The 21,217-nt window shown below is 40.3% G+C and overlaps 1 protein-coding gene across 1 annotated transcript in view; it reads left to right on the forward strand.

The window, feature by feature from the left end:
• cdh13 (cadherin 13, H-cadherin (heart)) overlaps positions 1-21,217 on the forward strand; it is a 320,149-nt gene that overhangs the window by 294,981 nt on the left and 3,951 nt on the right. Inside the window, exons 13-14 of the mRNA XM_029434516.1 lie at positions 8,683-8,916; positions 11,128-11,346. Of these exons, the coding sequence (XP_029290376.1) occupies positions 8,683-8,916; positions 11,128-11,346 (453 nt within the window). The remainder of the gene's footprint in view (positions 1-8,682; positions 8,917-11,127; positions 11,347-21,217) is intronic.

Genomic DNA, 21,217 nt, shown 5'->3' on the forward strand with positions numbered 1-21,217 from the left:
TTTGAATTTAGCGTCTGAACAGTGAAGTCCATTTACACATCGGTTCAGCTGGTCTGTGTGTGTAAATGTTTCATTATTATTTGCACAGTGTAGTATGTACAAATACAAACTCCAAACACCAAATCAGAAATGTCTGTCCCTTGAGGTGACGGTTCAGAGGAAAGGATGTCTCATTTCTGTAAAAATGAGTTTTCTTTGATGCCTCTCCTGAAGAGACTATAATCCGAAAACCGAAAAAGTTAGGAAAATGTTGATGCAATTCAATGAATTGGGATGTACTGCACCTCGACGAACGATGAAGAAAAAAAATAAAATAATGATTATGTTCTTTGTATGTTGCACTTACATTGCTTTGGCTTATTTGAAGCTATTGTTCTGCACTTAAAATGATTTCACCTATTTGAATCTAATGTACTTGCAAGATTCCTGCTGTTCGGAGTTGCATCCTCATGATTGTTTGCACTTATTGTGAGTAGCTTTGGACAAAAGCGTCAGCTAAATGAACTGTAATGTAATGTAACGTAATATCCAGCTTCTCTCGTGATAGTAACAAAAGCACAGGTGCCACTAATTCCATATCTAATAAACATAATAACATCTTTAATTGTCCCAGTAAACCATGAAAGTGAGATGGCGGGCTAGTATGCGCAACACTAGGAAATGGAATTCAACAATCATTCATACTTATTATTTACACCTGTGTTTTCCCACTGTGACATGTCAAAATGTCTGCAGTGAAACAGGCCTATAGACAATCTGGGAATAAGGAGCAGGTGTCGGCAGGGGGAGAACAGGTGCCTGTATGGGCCCCTTAATCATTTTTGAATGTGTAACTAATTTTGGGTTTATTGCTGCACAGTAAAACAAGTAAACTGTTTAAAATTAGCTTTTTATCATTTCAATTTGGCCCAGCAGGGCAGTAGATCTTGTTTTAGTGCTGTAAATTGTGTGACTTTAACTTAGTAATTGAAGATGTTTCACTTGGATGTGTAGACACTTTTTTTATTATCCAACACTTTATCACAGTAAAAATATGACAACAAAGCCAACCTAGAAATCTCCCAAGGAAGGTAAATTTGGTGTTTAATTAGTACAAAAAGAGCTTGCAGTGTAAGCCGACTTTAAGCCGTATCAATACCTCAATACCCTCCCTCTCCAATCACTTGGTATAATAGCCAGCAACAGATAACCCAAACTCTATTCTGAAAGTAATTTGCCAGACAAGCAGTGATGCACCTGTCCCCAGCACCGCTTCTCTCCCCGAAGTCATCTCTCTTAATGACTTGTGCCTATTGTAATTGGCTCTGCCTGGTTTCATTTACAGTTCTGATCAGCCAATCAGATTAGCAGAGTGTCATGTGATAGTGTTCGCAGGAAGCCCCGAGGAGACTTATGAGTGATGGGACTAAATGAAGTGGGTTATCTAAAGGGAGTTTTAACAAGGTCTGGGACTCATACAGTGGCAAGACGGATAGAGAGGAACAGGAAAAAACAAAACCAGATAGGATATCATATCCTTCAGCATTACAGGCTCAGAATGGTAGAAGTAGCTGTACTGACTAGAGCAAAGTGAAGAGGTATGTGTGACCATTTAAATCCATTCACAATCCATTAAGCATCAAGATTGTATTTTATTTAGCCGTTTTGTAGCTGTGTTTTTAAATACTAGAGTCTGTTCTTGACTAGACTAGAAGCTGATAAGAACTTAACTCCCTTTGGACTCAAAAAGGAAAGAAAACCCAAGAAATCTGATAAAAATACTTATCTTATGAACTTTAATCAATATTTGAGCAAAATAAAAATAAAAATCTAAAGCCAACCACAAAGTCTCCAGTGTATGTCATGTCATATCAACACAGGCGTTGGAATGTTTTTCTTAGTGCAAGTTGTTTTATTTTGTTTAAGATTAAACAAAAAATGCAGCACATTTCAAGTAAATTGCTTTCCTATCTTTCTTGTTTTGTATCCAAGGAAAAGCTTACAAAGAAACAGAATTATTCAAAGCAAATCCATCTAATTAAGGCTTTCTGAACTGAAGTTTTTTCAATTTCAAAGTGTTAATAATTTGACATATACCAAGTCTTAGTTTACCTACTGCCTGGAGAAAAACACCTGTTTTTACTGTGTTTAGTTTTTTATAGTTTGGGCCTTTGTGTCTCTTGCAGTCATATAATGCTGGTCTGCACTGTCTGTGGAAACACATTTCTTAACTGAGGACATGTTCAACACTGTTCAACTCTGTTCAACAGCCCAGTGTGATTCACACCTAAACATAATGTGTACTTATTGTGGCTCAAACTGCGGCTGAATCTGTTTGAATAGAGTTGTGAAATAGTTTAAACAAGAATGGACTCGGGAAGCTGTTACAGTAAATAAAGAGAAATTGGATGTCTCACTATTGTGCTGAATAAACTGAATATGCAGACAATGATGAAGAGTACAGTATGTAAGATCTGCATAAAGACACAGTAAAGTGACGCAGAAAAGATTAGATTTCAGTCAATTTGCTGGCATGGCAAACATTTCACATCATCATGTCATTTTCAAAATCCCTCTCCTTCAAAGCTCCTTTCTTCCTGCTCCCATCGCCTCCCTTTCTCATTTTAGATGTTGCCTTCATTTGTTTTTTCTCTTGCCCCTTGCTGTAGTCCACCTGTGAATTAGTCTTCCTGACTGTTCAGCTGCAGCATGATGTATTGTAACATTTCCAACTAGGCATTCCTCACACGCGTGCCCTGCTCCTAGCTTCCTCTAGCTGTTGTTATTTCATTTCCTTCATCATCCACTTTTATGTGGCTGAGGAAAATAATTATAGTAATAACAATGCTGAATATTTTTGGCCAAGGGCATCCTCCACTGGTTGTTTGTACCTAAGCTGTCCTGGTATTTAATGTTTTTTCTAATGAGAAAAAGAAATGTAGCCAAATAAGAATATTCCAGTGGTCCTCTTTTTAATTCTGGGAATTCAAGTCATGGCCAGAGCACTTGCCAGACTTATTTCACAGTAAGAAAAACCGATCAAATGTATGAAATGAAAATAGAACAGGCTGTACTTTTTCCCCCTTCAAATTTGTTGTGCTCCGTGCCCTCACCTCCTCTCATAAAACTCACTGCTATAACACATTTTCCCCCAAGAGGGGGACAGACCATGCATTTTATACTCACCATACCATGCAGGGGCAGAAATTGATACATTTCAAACCGCTGCCAGTCACAACCCTGTCTTTCCTTCCTCTTCTACAACAGTATGGAGACAAAGTCAGACAACAGAAAGAAAAAAATCAAGCCATAACAACAGAAAGTGACAGTCAGACATAAATAGAGCATTAGCCTAAAGTCAAAGTGTTGGGTGAAAAAGAGTGTTTGTGGGTGGATAGAGAGAAAGCAGGGAAGAGAAAGAAAGAAAGGTCAGTTTGCAGCCTGTAGTTGTGGATTAGCCCTGACGGCCTCAGGAGTCAATCAGTCTGCTTGCTCCTCTCATCTCTGGGCGGACGGGAGAATAACAGGGCTGTCTACCTGCCAGCCGCAGGTAGACGTGTTGGGAGTGGTGCTGGACGATGGACGTGGAGCCAGAGGGCAAAGCCTAAAGGAAGAGGTTGTAGGTGATGAAGTTGGCCCTTGCAAAAATTCCTCAACGTACATCTTTGCTCCATTTATCCAACAAACATAGTGTTCTGCAATACTTGGATGCTTTAACCTTGAACATTTTTTAAATACTGTTATATTGGTCTAAATATTACAAATGATCTGTCTGTGAAACACATTGGAAATGATGTACATTTCCACCATGATTATGCTGAGTGCATTGACTAACAGCGGATGGAATAGTTTCATATCTTTCATATGTTTTTATTACATACAAAATAAAATGGTGTGTTTGCCAGTAGATATTATGTAAATGTACTGTGAAATGTCAGCTCTTTTGTGTGTGTTCTTCAACACATTAATTGCTTTAAAATGGGATAAAATTTAAATAGTTGCCTGGAGTTTAACATTTTTTAATTTTTCAGTTGTCTAAAAAGCACAATGCCTTATGTGTGAGATGTTTTCAGTTTATCATAAGTAAGCTTCCAGCAGTCTCAAAACTCTTCTCATCATGCCTTTTCATCACCATCTGTATACTGTAGGAGCAGCAGAAACATTTCCAGATGCCGTTTTACAGAATTTGTTTGCAAATGAGTAGTGCAGCAACAACATCAGACCAAAACATCCATTCAAAATTGGCTACCATATTGCAAATATACTGTATGATGCATTTAGTATTGTCATGAGCAAGTGAAGCACCACTACTGGAATCGTCTGCCTGAACTGGCTCGGGGGCATCGCGCCTTTTAATATTAAAGAGGGACTTTAATGGAGACAATTAAAACCTAAACTCACTCGTTAATTAGTTTAATTCGTGTTCTGAAACCAATTTATCAGAATCAATCCCCACTTGTGGAAAGTTCATTTCAACTTTGGACTGTGAAAACAATATATCATTAATTATCTAATTTGTACAAAAAAAACACGCTTCACTTAAATAAAGCTAAAAAGCTAAAAACGCGCTGACTTCATCCACGCAATCTACTTAATCCGTACATAAAGGAGTGCAAAAGAAAAAAGGAAGGCCCCAGAGCAAAACAGTGAAGGGATTTCTATCTACATGTAATAACCTTTTAGCAAGATGCAAAATGTCTAAGCCTCAAAGGTGATTGGATTACTTCAGATTGGACAAAATGTATTCACTTGCAGGCACACTAGGATTAAGTCTTACAATACATTGCAACGCCCAGGGTCAACTACTCCTGAGGGGAGATGGAGTGTATTAAAGACAAGGAGGGAAGGCTTATGCAGAAAAAGATGTCCGTCTGTTTTGAACAAACACTATCTTACAAATGGGTATGGTAATGTCAATTGTAATCTGTGCTAGCAGTGTGGCCCCACGAATGGTAATGTGTTTCTGTCACAAATACAGAAATACATCAGAGAACTTAATAATAATCAATCTTGCAACCTATCTGCTATGAGTCTGATGACGATAAGCCTCTGGGGGCAATATGTTTGGAGTGCCGGTGTAGTCATCAGATATCTGGACGAATGCTTCCTTTACCATGCACATGTTTACAGTCTGATTAGCAACTTGAGAATGGATTTGGAGTTGAGAGATGATGTCTTCGACCAGATTGTTAAACAAGCAGCCAGTTTAAAAATTAATTTTATTAAAAGCAAAATCGCGTCAGACGATAGCCAATGGGTTTCAAGACTCGATCTCGGCCAATGCGCCTTTGTTGCTCTCCACACGGACGTTTTGCCTGCGTTCACCCAAAGCCTGCTAAATGGTCAATACTACTCGGACTACAAACAGAAACCAGAAGGCGTCCGATACCAACAATGTATTCTGCATTCATATGATTAAATGATAACATGTTCATGGACATACAGCTCAAAACTTAATAAATAAATATGGGCACAGACCTGGAACAGTATAATACTAAACTGCCACATTCACTTGTTATTTGCTGTGGCTGTTGTTTCATCAAACTCTACCGACCAACGTGACCATTAAAAGTGGATATTTACATTTGGAATGCAGCGATTGTCAAAACAGCAAAATAATTGTGTAAGTCCCTCAGAGGACAATTGTTATCTGAGTTACTAGAGGAAGAGAGTTGAGCCTTAAATAACACACACATGTCACTACAGGATTACACACACACTTCCTACGAGGCAGAGAGCAAAGACCTTTGTCCTCATTTTAATCTTGTTTAACATTGATTTGGCTAATCTGTGCTTTGCGTTCTCTGGGCATTGATATTCATTTTGCAAGAAATGTACATGGAGATTAGAGCGTCTGTTAATCGGACAGGAACTCTCTGCTGCGCAATACAGTTTGATAGCTTGCTGTTGCAATGAATGCATCTTTGATACCCTAACAACCCCAGCGAGACAATGAGAGGACAGTTGTTTTTTTTACACATTTTCATCAAAGCAAATCCTCCCATGTCCCTTCTTTCTTTATTATCGCCTACTTTACTTTTAATGTACTTTTTAGTGCCTAACATGCAGAGATGGGTAGACCTGCTGTAGCGGCAAAGAGCCATAAATTGCCCGTCTCCTTTAGAAACTTGCATGGTGTTTAATCAGAACTTTTGTGACAAAGCGGTGTGAAGTAGAGGCCAGCAGACAAGCTCCATTGATGCCGTGGCAGGCTGATGATGGCATAGCCATGATGCAATGGAGATGAGGAGTAGGAGAAGAGAAGAGCAGAGAATTAGAGTGATTAGGTGTTGAGAGTATTCATTTAGGAAGACAAACAGCTTCATTTAAAGCAAGCCAAGCACAGAGACAGCCTCTCCCACTACAAATGGGTTGAAATGTTCATCTTTTCACTGACGGGGTATCCAAGCCCCATCCTCACTCTCTTGGTCTCGAGTGATAATAGATTATCTGAGGTCTCGCCTGAAGAGCTACCGTCTTTGATTTGCTTTTCAACACATTTTCCGTCCGCTCTTGCTAAAGTAATTCCTCTCTGCTCTTGATCTGCAGCTGATATTGTCACAGACGTACTTATCTGGGGCTGTTTGCTGCTTTTGTTTCATTCCTTGACTGCGTACAGAAAAGCAACCGAGTGCCGAGATAGCAGTCATTTCACGATTATTATACAGTAGAAAATGCCAAACTCGCTCCTATTACTATTTGATCTCTCCACATCACAATCTGCTGATGGCTTTACAGCTGAGAATGAAATTAAAGTTCTGAGCTGAGCAAAACAAACAGATCATGATGATTATTTTATGAACACTTAATAACATATATATATATATATATATATATATACAGTAGTATGTATGCACTTTTGCTTTTGATGAGAATGCAGGGAGGGAGAGGAGCCTAGTGTGTGTGTGTGTGTGTTTATGAAGTTGGATTACTGCCATTACCCTTGAAAATCATTACACCCCCCCCCCCCCCATGCCTTTAGGGTCTCCACTGCACTTGTCATGAAGCACGTTCATGTTTTCTCACAAATAGAAAATATTTAGCACTTATGGATACTTGCCCTACGGCTTCGCCCTGCCAGAGGGATGTAGCAGCCTGGGCAACCCCTTATGTTGCTTCTGTTTAAGAGGTTGTGTGTGAATTAAAACCGTCAGCATGGACATGAAAAATGTTCCATCTGAATTATTTTTAGGTGTATTTGACATTTGTAGCCTGGGGTATTTTCCAGGGTAAGCAGTCCCTGCACCAACACAGAGGGAGGACTTGTAGTAAGTGGGATAAGTCTATTGTCCTGCATGTTTTACACCCTTGCTATGTATTTATGGCATCTAAATGAAACACATTATGATAACCTTACAACAGTGCTTGGGTCTCCGTTTAAGGTCAGTGAACTGTCAAAAGTGGTTCGGTTTGAAATTTGCTAAGATATTGTCACTTACTAAATGTCAAACATTCATTCATTCATTATTTAAAACCTGTTTTACAAGGTTCTCATTTTAAAAAAGGTCAGCTGAAACATGAACAATTCATCCGGAGATGTCGTTTTAAAGCAACGTCAACGCGTTGCCTTTAGCTTAATTAGTTAGTTAGCTCCCGCTGCTTCAACTGTTGTCATTTTAGCCAGCACCCCCAGATTGTCTCCCTCTTTCTGAAATACAAACCATTGTTTAAAATGATAGTTTTTTGTCATCATCATTGTAAACTGCATACATTCAATGATGGATCAGAAAGCTTTCTTTTATTCATATCTGGTTAAGATGCTGTTCTGTAGATGTTGAGGCCCTGACCAAACCTGCAAACTATGAAACTGGAACAGATTTACCTCCTGTGTCATATTTTAACTTTCAATTCTGTTTTATGTTTGCCCTAAACAATTATCTTTGACCTCATCAACATTTCAGTGTGTGCAGCATTCAATAACGGCACTGGAAAGACTTCATTCCAGCGTCACTTGACATTTTATGCACAAAAACTATATCCTGACTTGTTTTTTCTCCCCTCTCTGCCCTAAATATTATTTTTTTTACCTTAAAAAGGTGGAGGAGGCCCATTTTCCAATTAAAGATCTTGTCTTTAGGTGTTAATTGCTCACTGACCTCTGGAGCTGTCGTGGACACCGTGTGGATTTGTTAATAACCTCTAATCGCAGTGAAACAGAGAGCAGTATTAAACAAGAGCCAAGCTGCTTTTTAACCCAGCATCCTTCAGTAAGGTGTAATCTCATACAAACACAGAAGCCGGCCATGTGCCAAATCAAAATGTTCTCTTGCAAAACATGAGCCACTGTGATTCATGCTCTCCCGGCATTGAAATAACAAACATTTTGTTTTGTTTGGGTTGAATTAGGTCAGCGGCGTAGAAAAGAGCAGGATGGATCTTGTAATGTTTATTGCCATTTTGGTTGCTAAAATAGCATCATGTCTTGCTTTGTTTTGGATGTCAGCTGAAAAGCGTTTTGATATGGCAGAATGAAAAACAATTAAAATGAGAATTAACTTCAGAATAATTATGATTACACCATGTTTAACTGCAGCCACATTGCTGTTATTGCTGTTTTCACATCTGCCCAGATCATTACTGTTCACATTCTCCGCACAATGATGAGCATCCAGACCTACAGCGGTGCACTAAATTTTGCAAAGTGAATCAATCAACACTTTTGTTATTCCTATCCTAATATTTGTATATGTTGTGTGTTTCCAGGCAGCCCTCCAGCCACAGGTACAGGCTCATTGGTCATCTACCTGGAAGACTACAATGACAACGCCCCCTATGTGGTACCAACGGTAGCGCGGGTGTGTGAAGACGCCCATGATATGAATGTGGCCATAGTTGGGGGGCGGGACAAGGACCTCCCGCCCAACGCCGCACCCTTTAAGATAGAACTGGGAAAACAGCCCGGCCTCGATAAAACATGGAAGGTCACCAGGGTCAACTGTGAGTATCTTATTAAAACATTTGTAAAAGTATGCTCTAAAACTGAACTGAACTTTTTTTTGACATGATAATGGAGTTGAATAACAGGAAAAGTTTCTCCTATCAAAAAACAACAATCACGTGTCTGTGAGTTACTTTTTCCTTTCCTGTTATTACACCATCATTATTTTCCATTCACTAAGAGCTTTGAGCCCGGTCTCGCAGGGTTGCCAAAAAAGTATCGTGGGGAGTGGAGAAAAAGAAGACATGAGAAGGGTTAGAGAAGTAAATTGCACATCCCAGGGTCGATTCACAAGAGTACAATTTTGTCACACAGTGTTAATATGAGTCCATGTTGAATACAGTGGAGAAACTTGTACGGATCACAGGACAAGGATGAAGAGTAAAATAATACAAGGATGGAAGGGAGGAGGAGGATAGAAAGACAACCAAGACATTGATTCAGGGTTGCATGACTGGCAGCGCTGTCTGTGTGTGTTTGAGTGACAGAGCAGAGCTGAAACCTGCCCAGAGGTATTTGCTGTGACTGACAGCGGGAGAGGGAGGTACAGACACTCCTCAATCACCACTGCTGGAAGAGACAGATTGAGCCAGCAGAGAAAGAGCCCGCTCCCACTGAAATGGACTGGCACTGTGCTCGGCTGTGTGTGTGTGTGTGTGTGTGTGAGAGTGTGTGTGTGTGTGTGTGTGTGTGTGTGTGTGTGTGTGTGTGTGTGTGTGTGTGTGTGGGTGGGTGGGTGGATGTGTGTGGAACAACAGGTAGGAGATCTGGTGATTATACTTTGACGGTATATATCTCTATAAATATAACGTCAGTTTTTGTCATGCAACAACTAGTTTTAGTCTTTCTTAGTACAATTGTTTAGGACTTGGTTTGTGAACTCTGTTAACCCAGAAGGTCGAGGTCGATCGTAACCAAGTACATTTACTCAAGTACTGTACTTAAGTACAACTTTGAGGCACTTGAGTATTTCCATTGTATGCTACTTTATACTTCTACCCCATTACAAATCAGAGGCAACAATTGTAACAACAATACAAAAATATAATCAACAAATAGTTTATCTTGTATCATTAAAGTTAAAAATAAACTTAATTCATTCCTTGGTGAAATTCGAAAGCTACCCGGCAGTATGTATTGTAAAAAATAATAAGCTCCTCCTCCTTTCTTCACAGTGGTAATACTACTTTTACTAAAGTGAAAGATCTGAGTACTTGTAGTAGTGTCTTTTTAAATGATAAGTTGTAATATACAGCTGGGTAAAAGAGGTAATAGTTTGACATTTTAAGAAATTCACTTTCTTGCCTGGAGTTAGATGAGAAGATCATCAATACTCATGTCTATAGGATACATTTGAAGGAACCAACAGCAGCCAACTTATCATAAAGACTGAGAAACATGTAGCCTGCCTCTGTCCCGAGGGAACAACATCTCTCAAGCTCCCTAATTAACACATTATCTCTCTCTTGCCCCGGAGGCTTGTGGTAGAACAACACCTTTTGAATCATTTGTCACCCACCTGTATGCGTTATCACTTTGGATTTAAAAGTGCATGTGGCTCTAGCGTAACACGATAAATGCTTTAACAGATTAGCACAACAACAACGACTGTATGTGTGGTTAAACTAAAGAAGTCTGTCTAATTGTACAAAAGGAAATCTAATGGTGCTGCCAGACGGCTGTTTGTTGATTTGTCACAGGCTGATCAGGATTTCTAGAAACTTCGGGAAGTTCTTCGTCTCACACTGCACTGATGAGCTAGAGATGTGTGCACCTGTGAAATGTTTACTGCTGCCACAGTTGGACAATGTGCATTTTTAAAATGAAATACAAGGCTAAAAGTCATCTTACCTGGAGTTAACAGCCGTGGCAGACAGGAAATGTGCAACTTTGCATACTGTGGCACATTTCAGCATGAAGTGAACACGCTCCAGCATTTTCTTTTGTGTCTCTTAAGGAACTGTGAAGTGTGATGCAACAAAATGTAACAATCTTACGCAACTTAAGCAGTGTCAATTTCTGTCGCTGCAGTTGTCATGAATGGCTCGGCAGGCAGTTACTTGAGGCATATGAGTTTTGTACATATTTAGTTCTGCTTGGCAAAAGGGGCAGCTGTTAAATGCAGAATAGATGGACAACACATGCAGGATGGCGGATTAATGTACATCTATTTTATTAAACCTCCTTCTTCTTCTGTGTGTCCCCCACAGCCACACACTCCCAAATCATGCTCTTGCACAGTCTGAAGAAAGCCAACTACCAGCTCCCGTTGCTCATCACTGACTCAGGGGTGCCCCCCTTGTCCAACAACACAGAGGTCAAAGTTCAAGTGTGCGTCTGTAAGAAGAACAAGATGCACTGCAGCTCTGCCCACTCCTACCGCGCCAGCCTTCTCATGCTGCTCGCGACACTCCTGCTCACCCTACTCTGTAAGTACCATCAAAACCACCACGCAGAATAAATGAGAACTTAAAATAATGTTTTATTTGCTGGTATCCTTGTTAAAACACGGCTTAATGTTGAAGTAATATGGTATGTTGCTTCCAGTTTAGTGAGACATCAGTGTAGTACTGACTTTTAGGGTACATTTATTCAAAAGGGAAGCAATTCATTGTTATAAAAGTGTTTTTGTGTGTGTTGTATTGTGCACATGTACTGGTACATTGTTTGCAAAAATATGTCTTGCACATTTCACGTTTCTATTAGGTTTTTTAGTTTTGCCGCCATGCCTCGTGCACTCCACAGGAAGGCAAACTTGAATTTACTCTGAATATCTCAATTTAAGACCATTAGCAATAGCATGAATAATTCAGCCTCCTCCATTCACAACACAAACGTAATGGAGGACGTCCAACAGCTAGTTTGGTGGGAAGAAAGATCATTTGCAACTCTAAGGCCCACAGATCCTGGGTTTCTTCTCTGTAGTTTGTAGTCGGGCTCGTTGTACAGCCGCGGGCAGGCTACAGCGGGAGGGACGGTGAGAGTGGGGAGAAAGGAAAAGATGAAGAGGACTAGGAATAAAAGTGGAAAGGAAATAAGAAATTGAAAGGAAAAAATAAAATGGGAATTTAAGCAGTAAATATATTGTAGTCTTAATTATAACATCTTTTCTGTTGATTTGTGTTTGGCTGGGAAATGTTTCATTGAAGATCACCACGTCTCCTCTCCTCTTTCAGTCTCTCTTTCATCGTGCGTCTTTTTTATTCTGTTGACCTTACATCTTTTTCTGCCTCTCTTAAGTCCCGTTATTCACTCCTGCTTGCGTTTTCTGTCTGTATGTAGTCTGTTTCCTGTCTCTCATTCCTCCACTCTCTCTGCCACTGTTTCTTCTCCCCTGTACCACTTCTCCTGCTCTTTTCCTTTCTCTCTATTTAGCACTCAGCCACTCTCCACTCCCCATAACACTTTGCTTACAGACAGAATATCTTCTCATTTTCTCTCAGCATATGTGCAACACAGCATCTAGCATCACCCATTGATCTTCCTCTGGCTATAGATCAATCTGTCTATTGACGCATTTCTTTCGCCCAAACCCTCATAGCAGATGACTGTGCTGTGTATGGGAAGGCTTTGCTTGAACTCATCGTCTCTCATGATGCGGTCAGAGCACTTACCTGCAACTTCACGATTACCAGGACACAAAGTATAAAATTAAACTGACAATGCGTGGCGAGCAACAGCAAAAGCACTCCCCTCTCCAGCGTTGATGGCGCATTAGTCGCGCTTTCACTGCAACACACTAATCATGAGCGTAAGCTGATGCTGCGTCAGCGTCCGCGGGCGAGCAGCCTCTTCTTGGAAAGTTTCCTGGCAGCCATCCTCAGAGCATGCCGGCTGGAACACTCAGTCAGCTTTTCACGCTCTCCTTTATTTAGAAATATGTTGTTATCGGCTGTTTCCATGGTAGCAGCCGCAGTCTCTGAACTAGAAAGCATGATAATTGGTTGACATGCCAAGATGACATTAGGAGAGTCTTCTCCGCGAGACGTCCTTTGACTCTGAACGACAGTAGCATTCATTACTCCACTGTAAATAGTGCCGTGATAGACGGTGGCATTCATTAGCCAAGTAGCTGCTCCAGATGACAGATTCTTGGGCTGCCTGGTTCTGTGCCTGTGTACATGTCCATTCATTTAGACTGAAGCATGTTTGCGTAGACGTAACAGTGAGCGGTGTTACCCTGGAGCTGCAGGTTGGAGTACAAAGAGAGAATGGTAACAAGGGCGGTGTGTGTGCATGCGTGTCTCCATTGGGAATCTCAGATAGTATTACAACTGGGAAACAGGTTCCACTGATTCAGACGCAGAACATCTCTCTACACACACGCGCACGCGCACGCTGACACACACGCACGCGCACGCATACACACACATACACACACACAAGCGCCCAGAGAGATGACTCCTGCTCGAGCTCATCACAGAGACCTGTGCTGGGGGACAGATAGAGGGGACTGATCACTGCAGTGTATAGTCAGATAGTCAGACAGAGAAGCAGAGAGGATCCTGTTTCAATTCCCTTATCACCAAGCTGAACTCTGACCCTGCAGGAGAGAGAAGAGGGGAAGAAAAATAGAAAGAGCCAGAGGGGAAGGATGGAGAAAGGAGACGAGCATAAAGGTGTGGAGATTAAACTCTTCTGTTTTGTTCTGTTTTTGCCCACCGGGCTACAGGCGTATTCATGGCCACGCAGCAGTACACTTTTCTTCATTCTCTGTCTCCTCACGTCTGTATCTCTCTTACATTTCGATAAGGACAAAAACAGCAGGAGAACAATTACCCCTGCACTTTAGCAGTTAAAGGGGACATATTATCTTAATTTTCAGATTCATATTTTATATCTTTGGGTTTCTAGACCATGTTTACATGCTTCAATAATAAAAAATTAAAAGAACATTAATGTTTTCATACTGTCCGTCTAAATATATGTATTCACCTCTACACTCTGTCGGAAATGCTCCATTTTAGCGCCTGTCTCTTTAGGCGTCTTTGAGATATGCAATAAACATTGAAAATTACCTGTTAGATAAGCAGCTAAAATTAGAGATATGTCAGATCACATTTGCTGGTTGTTGTTGTTGTAGCGCAACACACTTCTCTGCAACTTCTTTGTGAGTTTTCCAGCAGTAGAAAAAAGCATCTGGAAAAGCAACCAGTGGACTTATTTGTCATTAGAAATGAAGTGCAAACAACTACTGTCAAGCATTCAACTCAGTCTGAGATGAACCTTTTGTCAGCCAAGAGAACTGAAATCAGAGTATAATGTCAAAGCAAACTGTCGCACTCTGGAATGCCTCATTTGAAGGGAAAATCAACAACACTTGTAATGGTGTAAACATTTTTTTACCTGAACTTAACATTACAGGCGCATGATGTGAACCCCTGTGTCAAAGTCTATGTTATTTCTGTGCAGAATGAGAATTTCACACTTTGCCATTGCCAGTTAATTTATTCCAAGCTGCAATTACAATTCCTTGGAAAACCAAATTAGTAGTATACAGTGTGAATATATTTAAAATGAGACAGGGTGGTTCTTTGTTCACTGTGTCTGAGATGTTTGGTTGTGTAGCACAGGACAAGAACCACAGCTGTTATTTGCATCCATTGTTAACCCTGTAGAGGTCATCTAATCCAGTGGTCCCCAACCACCGGTCCGCGGACCGGTACCGGGCCACACAGAAAGATTGAATAAAAAAATATTTTATTTTGAAAGGTTTTATTTTGAAAAATCACCGGATACATCTGTCTGTGCGTCTGTGTCTCTTGACACATGTCAAGACGCTCGTCTGTTACGTGATACTTTACTTCAAAAAATTAAGCCCACAAGCAACAATGAGTGGAAAACAAACGTCTTTAAAGAGCTTTTTTGGAAAAGGGAAAAGACCCAATGAGGAGATATTTAAAACACAATATCAGGAGTCCTACTTAAAATACGTGTTTATCGCTACAGGTGATTCTCATGTGCTGCTCTGCAGAATATACAGGCTTGCAAATGAGGCAATGAAGCCTTCATAACGGCTTCGCTGGCACCCGGCATTAAAAGACAAACCCTTGGAGTTTTTTGAAAGAAAAAAACATGAACAAGAAGGACAGAAGCAATTAGTGATGGTCACCACATCAACACATGCAAGTGCACTACACATGAGAGTGCACTAACTGTATCACTAAGGCGAAGAAACCTTTTACCATTGGTGAAGAATTTATACCCTTATATTGGACCGGCTCGTTGCAGAGACACAAGCTTAGGGCTCCCACTAATTCAGCGTAATGGTGAGTTTTTTTATGCACTTTGTATTTGTTTTTATGCCGGCCGTATCGTTTTATTTCGTCATATTTATTCCAGAAATTGCTATCTTGACTTCAATTCCATACTCTATGAGAAAAATCTTTAAAACAACCAAAGCGATTCACATCCGTATATTTTTGACAAACTCAAACAAGACAGTACCGGGCACATTAGTCTGAGAGTCTCCATAAAACGACTCTTGAATCAGGAGAATTGATGAACTTGATGTCTGTTTAGGAGAAAGATCATCTCTCTGGCTGAGTGTATCTACTGGGAAAATTAAAATGACGTGTGGGTTGTGAAGCCTGCATGTTGGGGAACTGTACTATTGCTGTCATCTGCCTCAGTGAGATCTCACCTTTTCAATCTGTACCTCAAACCTCCGCACTTTTCCCATCGACTCCTTCAGCAGTGCTCAGCTAAGCAACACTACCGAAAGTAGAGCAACGTCCTCACTGGCTTTCTGTCATAGCTCTCAGCCCTATAACACTCGACTGGGCTTGTTTTTCAGCCCCTTAAATAATGTATGTAACCCTGCAGGACAGAGAGGGAGGGCGAGCGTGTGCCTGTGTGTGCAGAGTGCCAACATATACTGTGTCTTCTAATGCTTACAAGACCTTTGTTTGCTGTTGCAGGATTGGCAGCTAAATCCCATGGCTTTGCAAGGGCCTACTTTCACTTCCCTCCATTGTAAGGTTTTCTTTTGTGATCAATGTGCCATAGACTCTCACACACACACCCATATGTGTATATATATATATGTATATATATATATACATATATATATACACAGATTACCATAAAGTAGGGAACAATGACAGTACTATCCTACAGTTCTGCAGAGGGAAATGAGTGCAGATATTTAAAGCCAAAACACATACTTCGATTCAGGGTGTTAAATGTCCATGTGAAAGCATCAATTGTTCACCTGAGATAAGACGTCCTAATTGGACAAACTAAGTGCTGTCAATACGTGTTCCCATAGGCTGCGGATGCACACAAAATGGACAGCTACTCATAGGAAAGATTCCTAATTTTAGAAGTAATTACAAGGAGGAATGGTCGGCTTTCACATGTAGCAAACCAACACAGATGACCACACTGCCCCCTATCAGTGCACATGTGAACTGATGTACACAAGCACTACAGTATCTCCTTGCAGCAGCCTCACTGCTGCTAAAAAGTACATTCTCAAAGTAGATTTTGTGTGCCTGGAGGCAATAACAGGTTGGACAGTATGTAAATAATGTGTATTTTACACATTTAGGTGGTGTGGACATTGCTGGACTTTGGAGATTATTATATTGTTGCCAATAGTTACTGTGTGTGAATGATGCTTATGGGGGATGTGAAATAAGATGATAAAATGAAAATCTCCAGGGGAGCCGATGCTGATGCTCTTCCCCGTATTTCTACTTTTTTCTCTCACTCCTGCACATGCTCAATTTAGGAAGGTCTACGAGCTCAAACCGCTTGCTAAAATCTCCTCCATGCAGGATTACGGGCTTCAGCTGCAGATTTGTCTGACGTTGTAATGCACTGCAGAGAACTGCTTCTCTCTGTGTTTCTCTGTAATTTCAGCAAGAGTAATAATGTAATTCCAAGAGTAAAGGAGAGAAAGAGAGAGAGAGTGAGAGGGCGGAGTAAAAACAAAGCATTTACCATTAAACACAACAAACAGCTCCCAGCACAGATGCCACTAATTTACCTCCATCCTCCGGGGGTTTTTAGTCAACACTATTCCTCCTCGCTGATCCCTCGCATTCGCTTTGACAGCCACTTTTCCTCTTGCTTCTCCAGCTCTACCCTAATCCCCTCCCAGCTATAGAGACAGGATGTTTAGGGGCTTATTTACTCTTGTAAAAATATGGCTTTTTCACAGCTTGCTTTGAAGACACTTTGCGTCAGAGTGATGTCTGTGGTGGATGGGTTGTTTCTGCCTTCAGATCAAGCTGTCAAGGGTTATTGATCTTGAACTGTGATATGAACTTCAATGAGGTGCATCATCAATAAGCATCGTCAATAAGCAACGAAGCTACCACTATAAATTACTGAATGATTAGAGGCCTTAGAAAAGTATAAGCTAGTTGTATTTACTAATTAACACTGAGTAATGGCCTGGATGATTGTGATTCATACATGTAGAATCCCCTTGCTGGCATATAATTACCGGTTCCTCGCGTTAATATGTAAACGGCACGTTTTACCCTTTTGAGAACAAACGAAGTTATCATACTTGCTTGAAAGATATATGAACTGTTTGTTATTCATTAGCAAGTGAGGCCTAAAGGCATCATACATTGTTTATGAATATAATGTTGTTGCACCAGACTGCACCAGTGTTTTACTCATGCATTATGAATGATGTGTTGGTACATGTTAAACAGTCACACAGGGACATACAGGAACTTTTCAGCCCTAAATCTGAAGTTGCCAAAAATAAAAGTCTTGAAAAACGTATAAGCTGTTTGGTGATAACAGGATGAGGTGACATGGATGTAAACGGCAGTACCAAGTATCTGTTTCTGATTTCTTTGTTTGTATATAAAGCAGCCCTTGTGGCTAATGAAGACAGAATATTCTCACAGCTGATATTTGACTCCTGCAGTTAAAGCTAGGAGATCAGCCGTAAAAAACACACTTCATTCAAACTGGAGAGAAACAAAATAAAAACGTCTTGGTTAGGTTGTTCCACAATCACCAACTCTGGTTTGGTCAAAATAAAACCACAATGCACCGAGTTAGATGTAAAAACCTGCCGTCTCTATAGGCTGTTTATCCCCGCTTTGTCTCTCTGTGTGCTCGCTGAGGACACCAGCTGAGCGGCTTGCGTTCTTTGGAGGCAGACCACTTAATTCTCAAGTCAGCAAAAAAAAAAAAACGACGAAGCAGTGTGTGTAGTTCCGTTAGCTGTTAGCCACACACACACACACACACACACACACACACACACACACACACACACACACACACACACACACACACACACACACACACACACACACACACACACACACACACACACCGTACAACACAGTACAAACTGAAGCAAACTCCGACCAGCTGTTTAAGAGAAGAGAGGAGTCAGAAGTCAAAGACCTAAAACAGTCAATGAAGTACATTTTTTAAATGTTGTGAATCACCGCAACCACAAGTGAGCACACACACACACACACACACACACACACACACACACACAAAATCTCCCGGTGGAGATAATAATGTAAAATGATTCAATGGAGATTGAAATCTTTAGTTAAGATGATCATACATTAGAAGATGTTAGCTAAAGTCATCGCTAGTCATCTATTCACTAACAATTTCCTGTAATTTCTTTTTAAATATTTCTTTTTTTGTAGTTAACTTATTCATCATTAAATCCTCTGCTGGTAAGGCTCATTAACTTTCATTATTGTCAGTGTTACCCTGACAGATTCTCTGTCTTTCCCCTATAATTTTTTCTTCTTCATGCTGCAATGCCGCTTTTTTCGTAAGCAGCCGTGACATACCTGAGCTAATCAACTGTCACCCTCCTCTCCTCTCGGCAATTAGAAAGGCTGGAAAACGGTAGCTGTTCCCCCCAGTGTCCTATTTGATTCTTCATCGCCTCCCGCAGCTTGTTAAATTTACATTTTACGCATTAAGCTGACGCTTTTACCCAGAGACTTACAATAAGTAGGGACGGGGAGCTAAGTCAACATCAGTGAATCGATGTGATACTCCTTTAGGTCATTCATATAGGCTTTGAGTTAGAATGTACTCTTTTCTGTCAGGTGTTGTGAAATGTAAATAGGCTCATTTGCACAGGTAGCTGTTTTTCACATAGTGTTGGAAAAGGAGAGTGACAGAGAAGGTTGCTTATAAACACAAACTTTACGTTGTTTGCACTGTATATATGGGACTTTTTCCCAGTAGGCAGATGTGAGAACAGAATGTTGGGTGTGATAAAGGTCACACTTAAAAGTTACATTAAACTGTGTGTGTGTGTGTGTGTGTGTGTGTGTGTGTGTGTGTGTGTGTGTGTGTGTGTGTGTGTGTGTGTGTGTGTGTGTGTGCATCCATGTCCGAGTTTTATTTCAATCAAAAACCGACGTATACATCAAGCAAAAATGTATTATAGCAGGAATCATTATAAGATCTTCCCTCTGGGATTTTTTATAGGAGCACAGCATGATATTGCAGCTAATTCTGCTAGCTGTAACATAAAGTGACTCATGCATAACTCAGCCAACCTCAGGTATAGTGATTACATTCTGTTCATCCCTCTCTTTCTCACTTCCTCTTCTCCCTGCCTAATTCTCCCTTTCATCTGTTCCTGACCTATGAGTTCATAGCCTGTGTCTGTGCGGGAGCTGAGGTGAATTGATTCGGCAATGTATTTTCATGTCAAGGCCTTGACTTTTTAGCCAGAGGGAGAGAATTGCCTCTTTTATACCCAGTTCTTCATGTGAGGTGAAACAGGGCTGCCAGAGTCTCATTAGATTTGCAAAAACCAATATCTGAGTCTCCAGTGCCTTCGAGTGTTTCACGACTTTTATTTCCTTTTTTGTGGAACACTTAGTCCTGAGCGTTATGAAAGGGAGGCATTGGAAGAAAAACAATGGAGAAAGAAAATCAATTGGCCCCGCCCTCTTCTGTCCCATGCCCTCCACCCTTTTAGATATTCACCCCCATTCAGGCACGCTTCGATCGCTTCAGAATTTACAAAAAGTGTACACTTCAATTCATTTCAGAATGTCTGGTAAAATTATAGTTTACATTCCTCAAGCTCCCTAATCTCATAGAGAGAGAGAGAGAGAAAGAGAGAGAGAGAGAGAGAGAGAGAGAGAGAGAGACCACAACAGTGCAACCCACTCATATGTTCACAATAGAAACCCAGAAAGCAACAGTAAACCCTTTAAAAACAAACACTAGCTATGACAAATTGCCACCTCCAAATTGGTTGTTTTACACCACATTTTACTAGATTAGCAATAAAAGGCAAGGCTTAAAGGTAAGCCTGTTAAGTAAGGCAGAATGGTACACCTGATCCGTTCCTCGCACTAACCACTGCATCTATGTATGGAGGAGTTGTACTTACAGTGCACTTAATCACAGACACAGTCATCAGCGTTATACTGCGGTAGGGAAGCAGCGTCTTTCTTTGCTCTATAATTTACTGTAAATTGCATATCATTTACATGTGTGTAGCAACATTCATCCTGTAAAGGCAGCTGACATGTTTAGATATCTAATATATGCAAAGTCACTTACAGATTTTGAACAATCCCATTTCACAGTCTTACATAATTACAAGCTTTGAAATTGTAATAGTGCGTAAAGCCCTTAGTAGTTCTTATCTACTAACTAGTTTCAGTTACAATAAATCAGTTTGCACTATCACGTGTTAAAAGTTTCTTAGATAGTAAACATCTGTAGCACTGTCCAATTAAAAGCAATTGACTTTCTAATCAGGAAGTCATTGATGCAGCATAACAAACTGTCACATAACTTCCATTTCAAACTTAGCTGTCGATCACTTTTAAATGTAAGTGTTACTTTGTTTTATTCATGTATGGTAAATGGAGAAATTAGCTTGTTTCAGAGCTAGTACTATACATGCAGTTAAGAATGAGTGGGACATACAGTGCTAAACTAGCTGATGTTATTTGATCATCCCATTATTAATATTTACATTTACATTTGAGTTGTGTTATTTTTGTGAAATGTCATATAAAATCTTCCCAGTTTATATTATTATTAATTGTTATTAGTGTTATGGAAAGAAATGTGTAAATATGTATTAATGTCTATGTAAGAGCAGGGGAAGAATGTGCTGTCTCACAACCAGTTTATTACCAAACTACATACTGTTTCACTGTAGATTTACCAGTGGTACAAAAATGAAAAATAAGACTTTTGTTGCTGATTGTGAATTTCAGCCCTTTTTGTTCAATGTGTAAAACATTTCTGCAACGTGTTCGAAAGGGGAATAAAAGTTCACAACAGTATGAATGACCTGGATTTGCCTCATCC

The sequence above is a fragment of the Cottoperca gobio genome, chromosome 6 (assembly GCF_900634415.1).
Source record: "Cottoperca gobio chromosome 6, fCotGob3.1, whole genome shotgun sequence".
In the NCBI taxonomy this organism is placed as follows: Eukaryota; Metazoa; Chordata; class Actinopteri; order Perciformes; family Bovichtidae; genus Cottoperca; species Cottoperca gobio.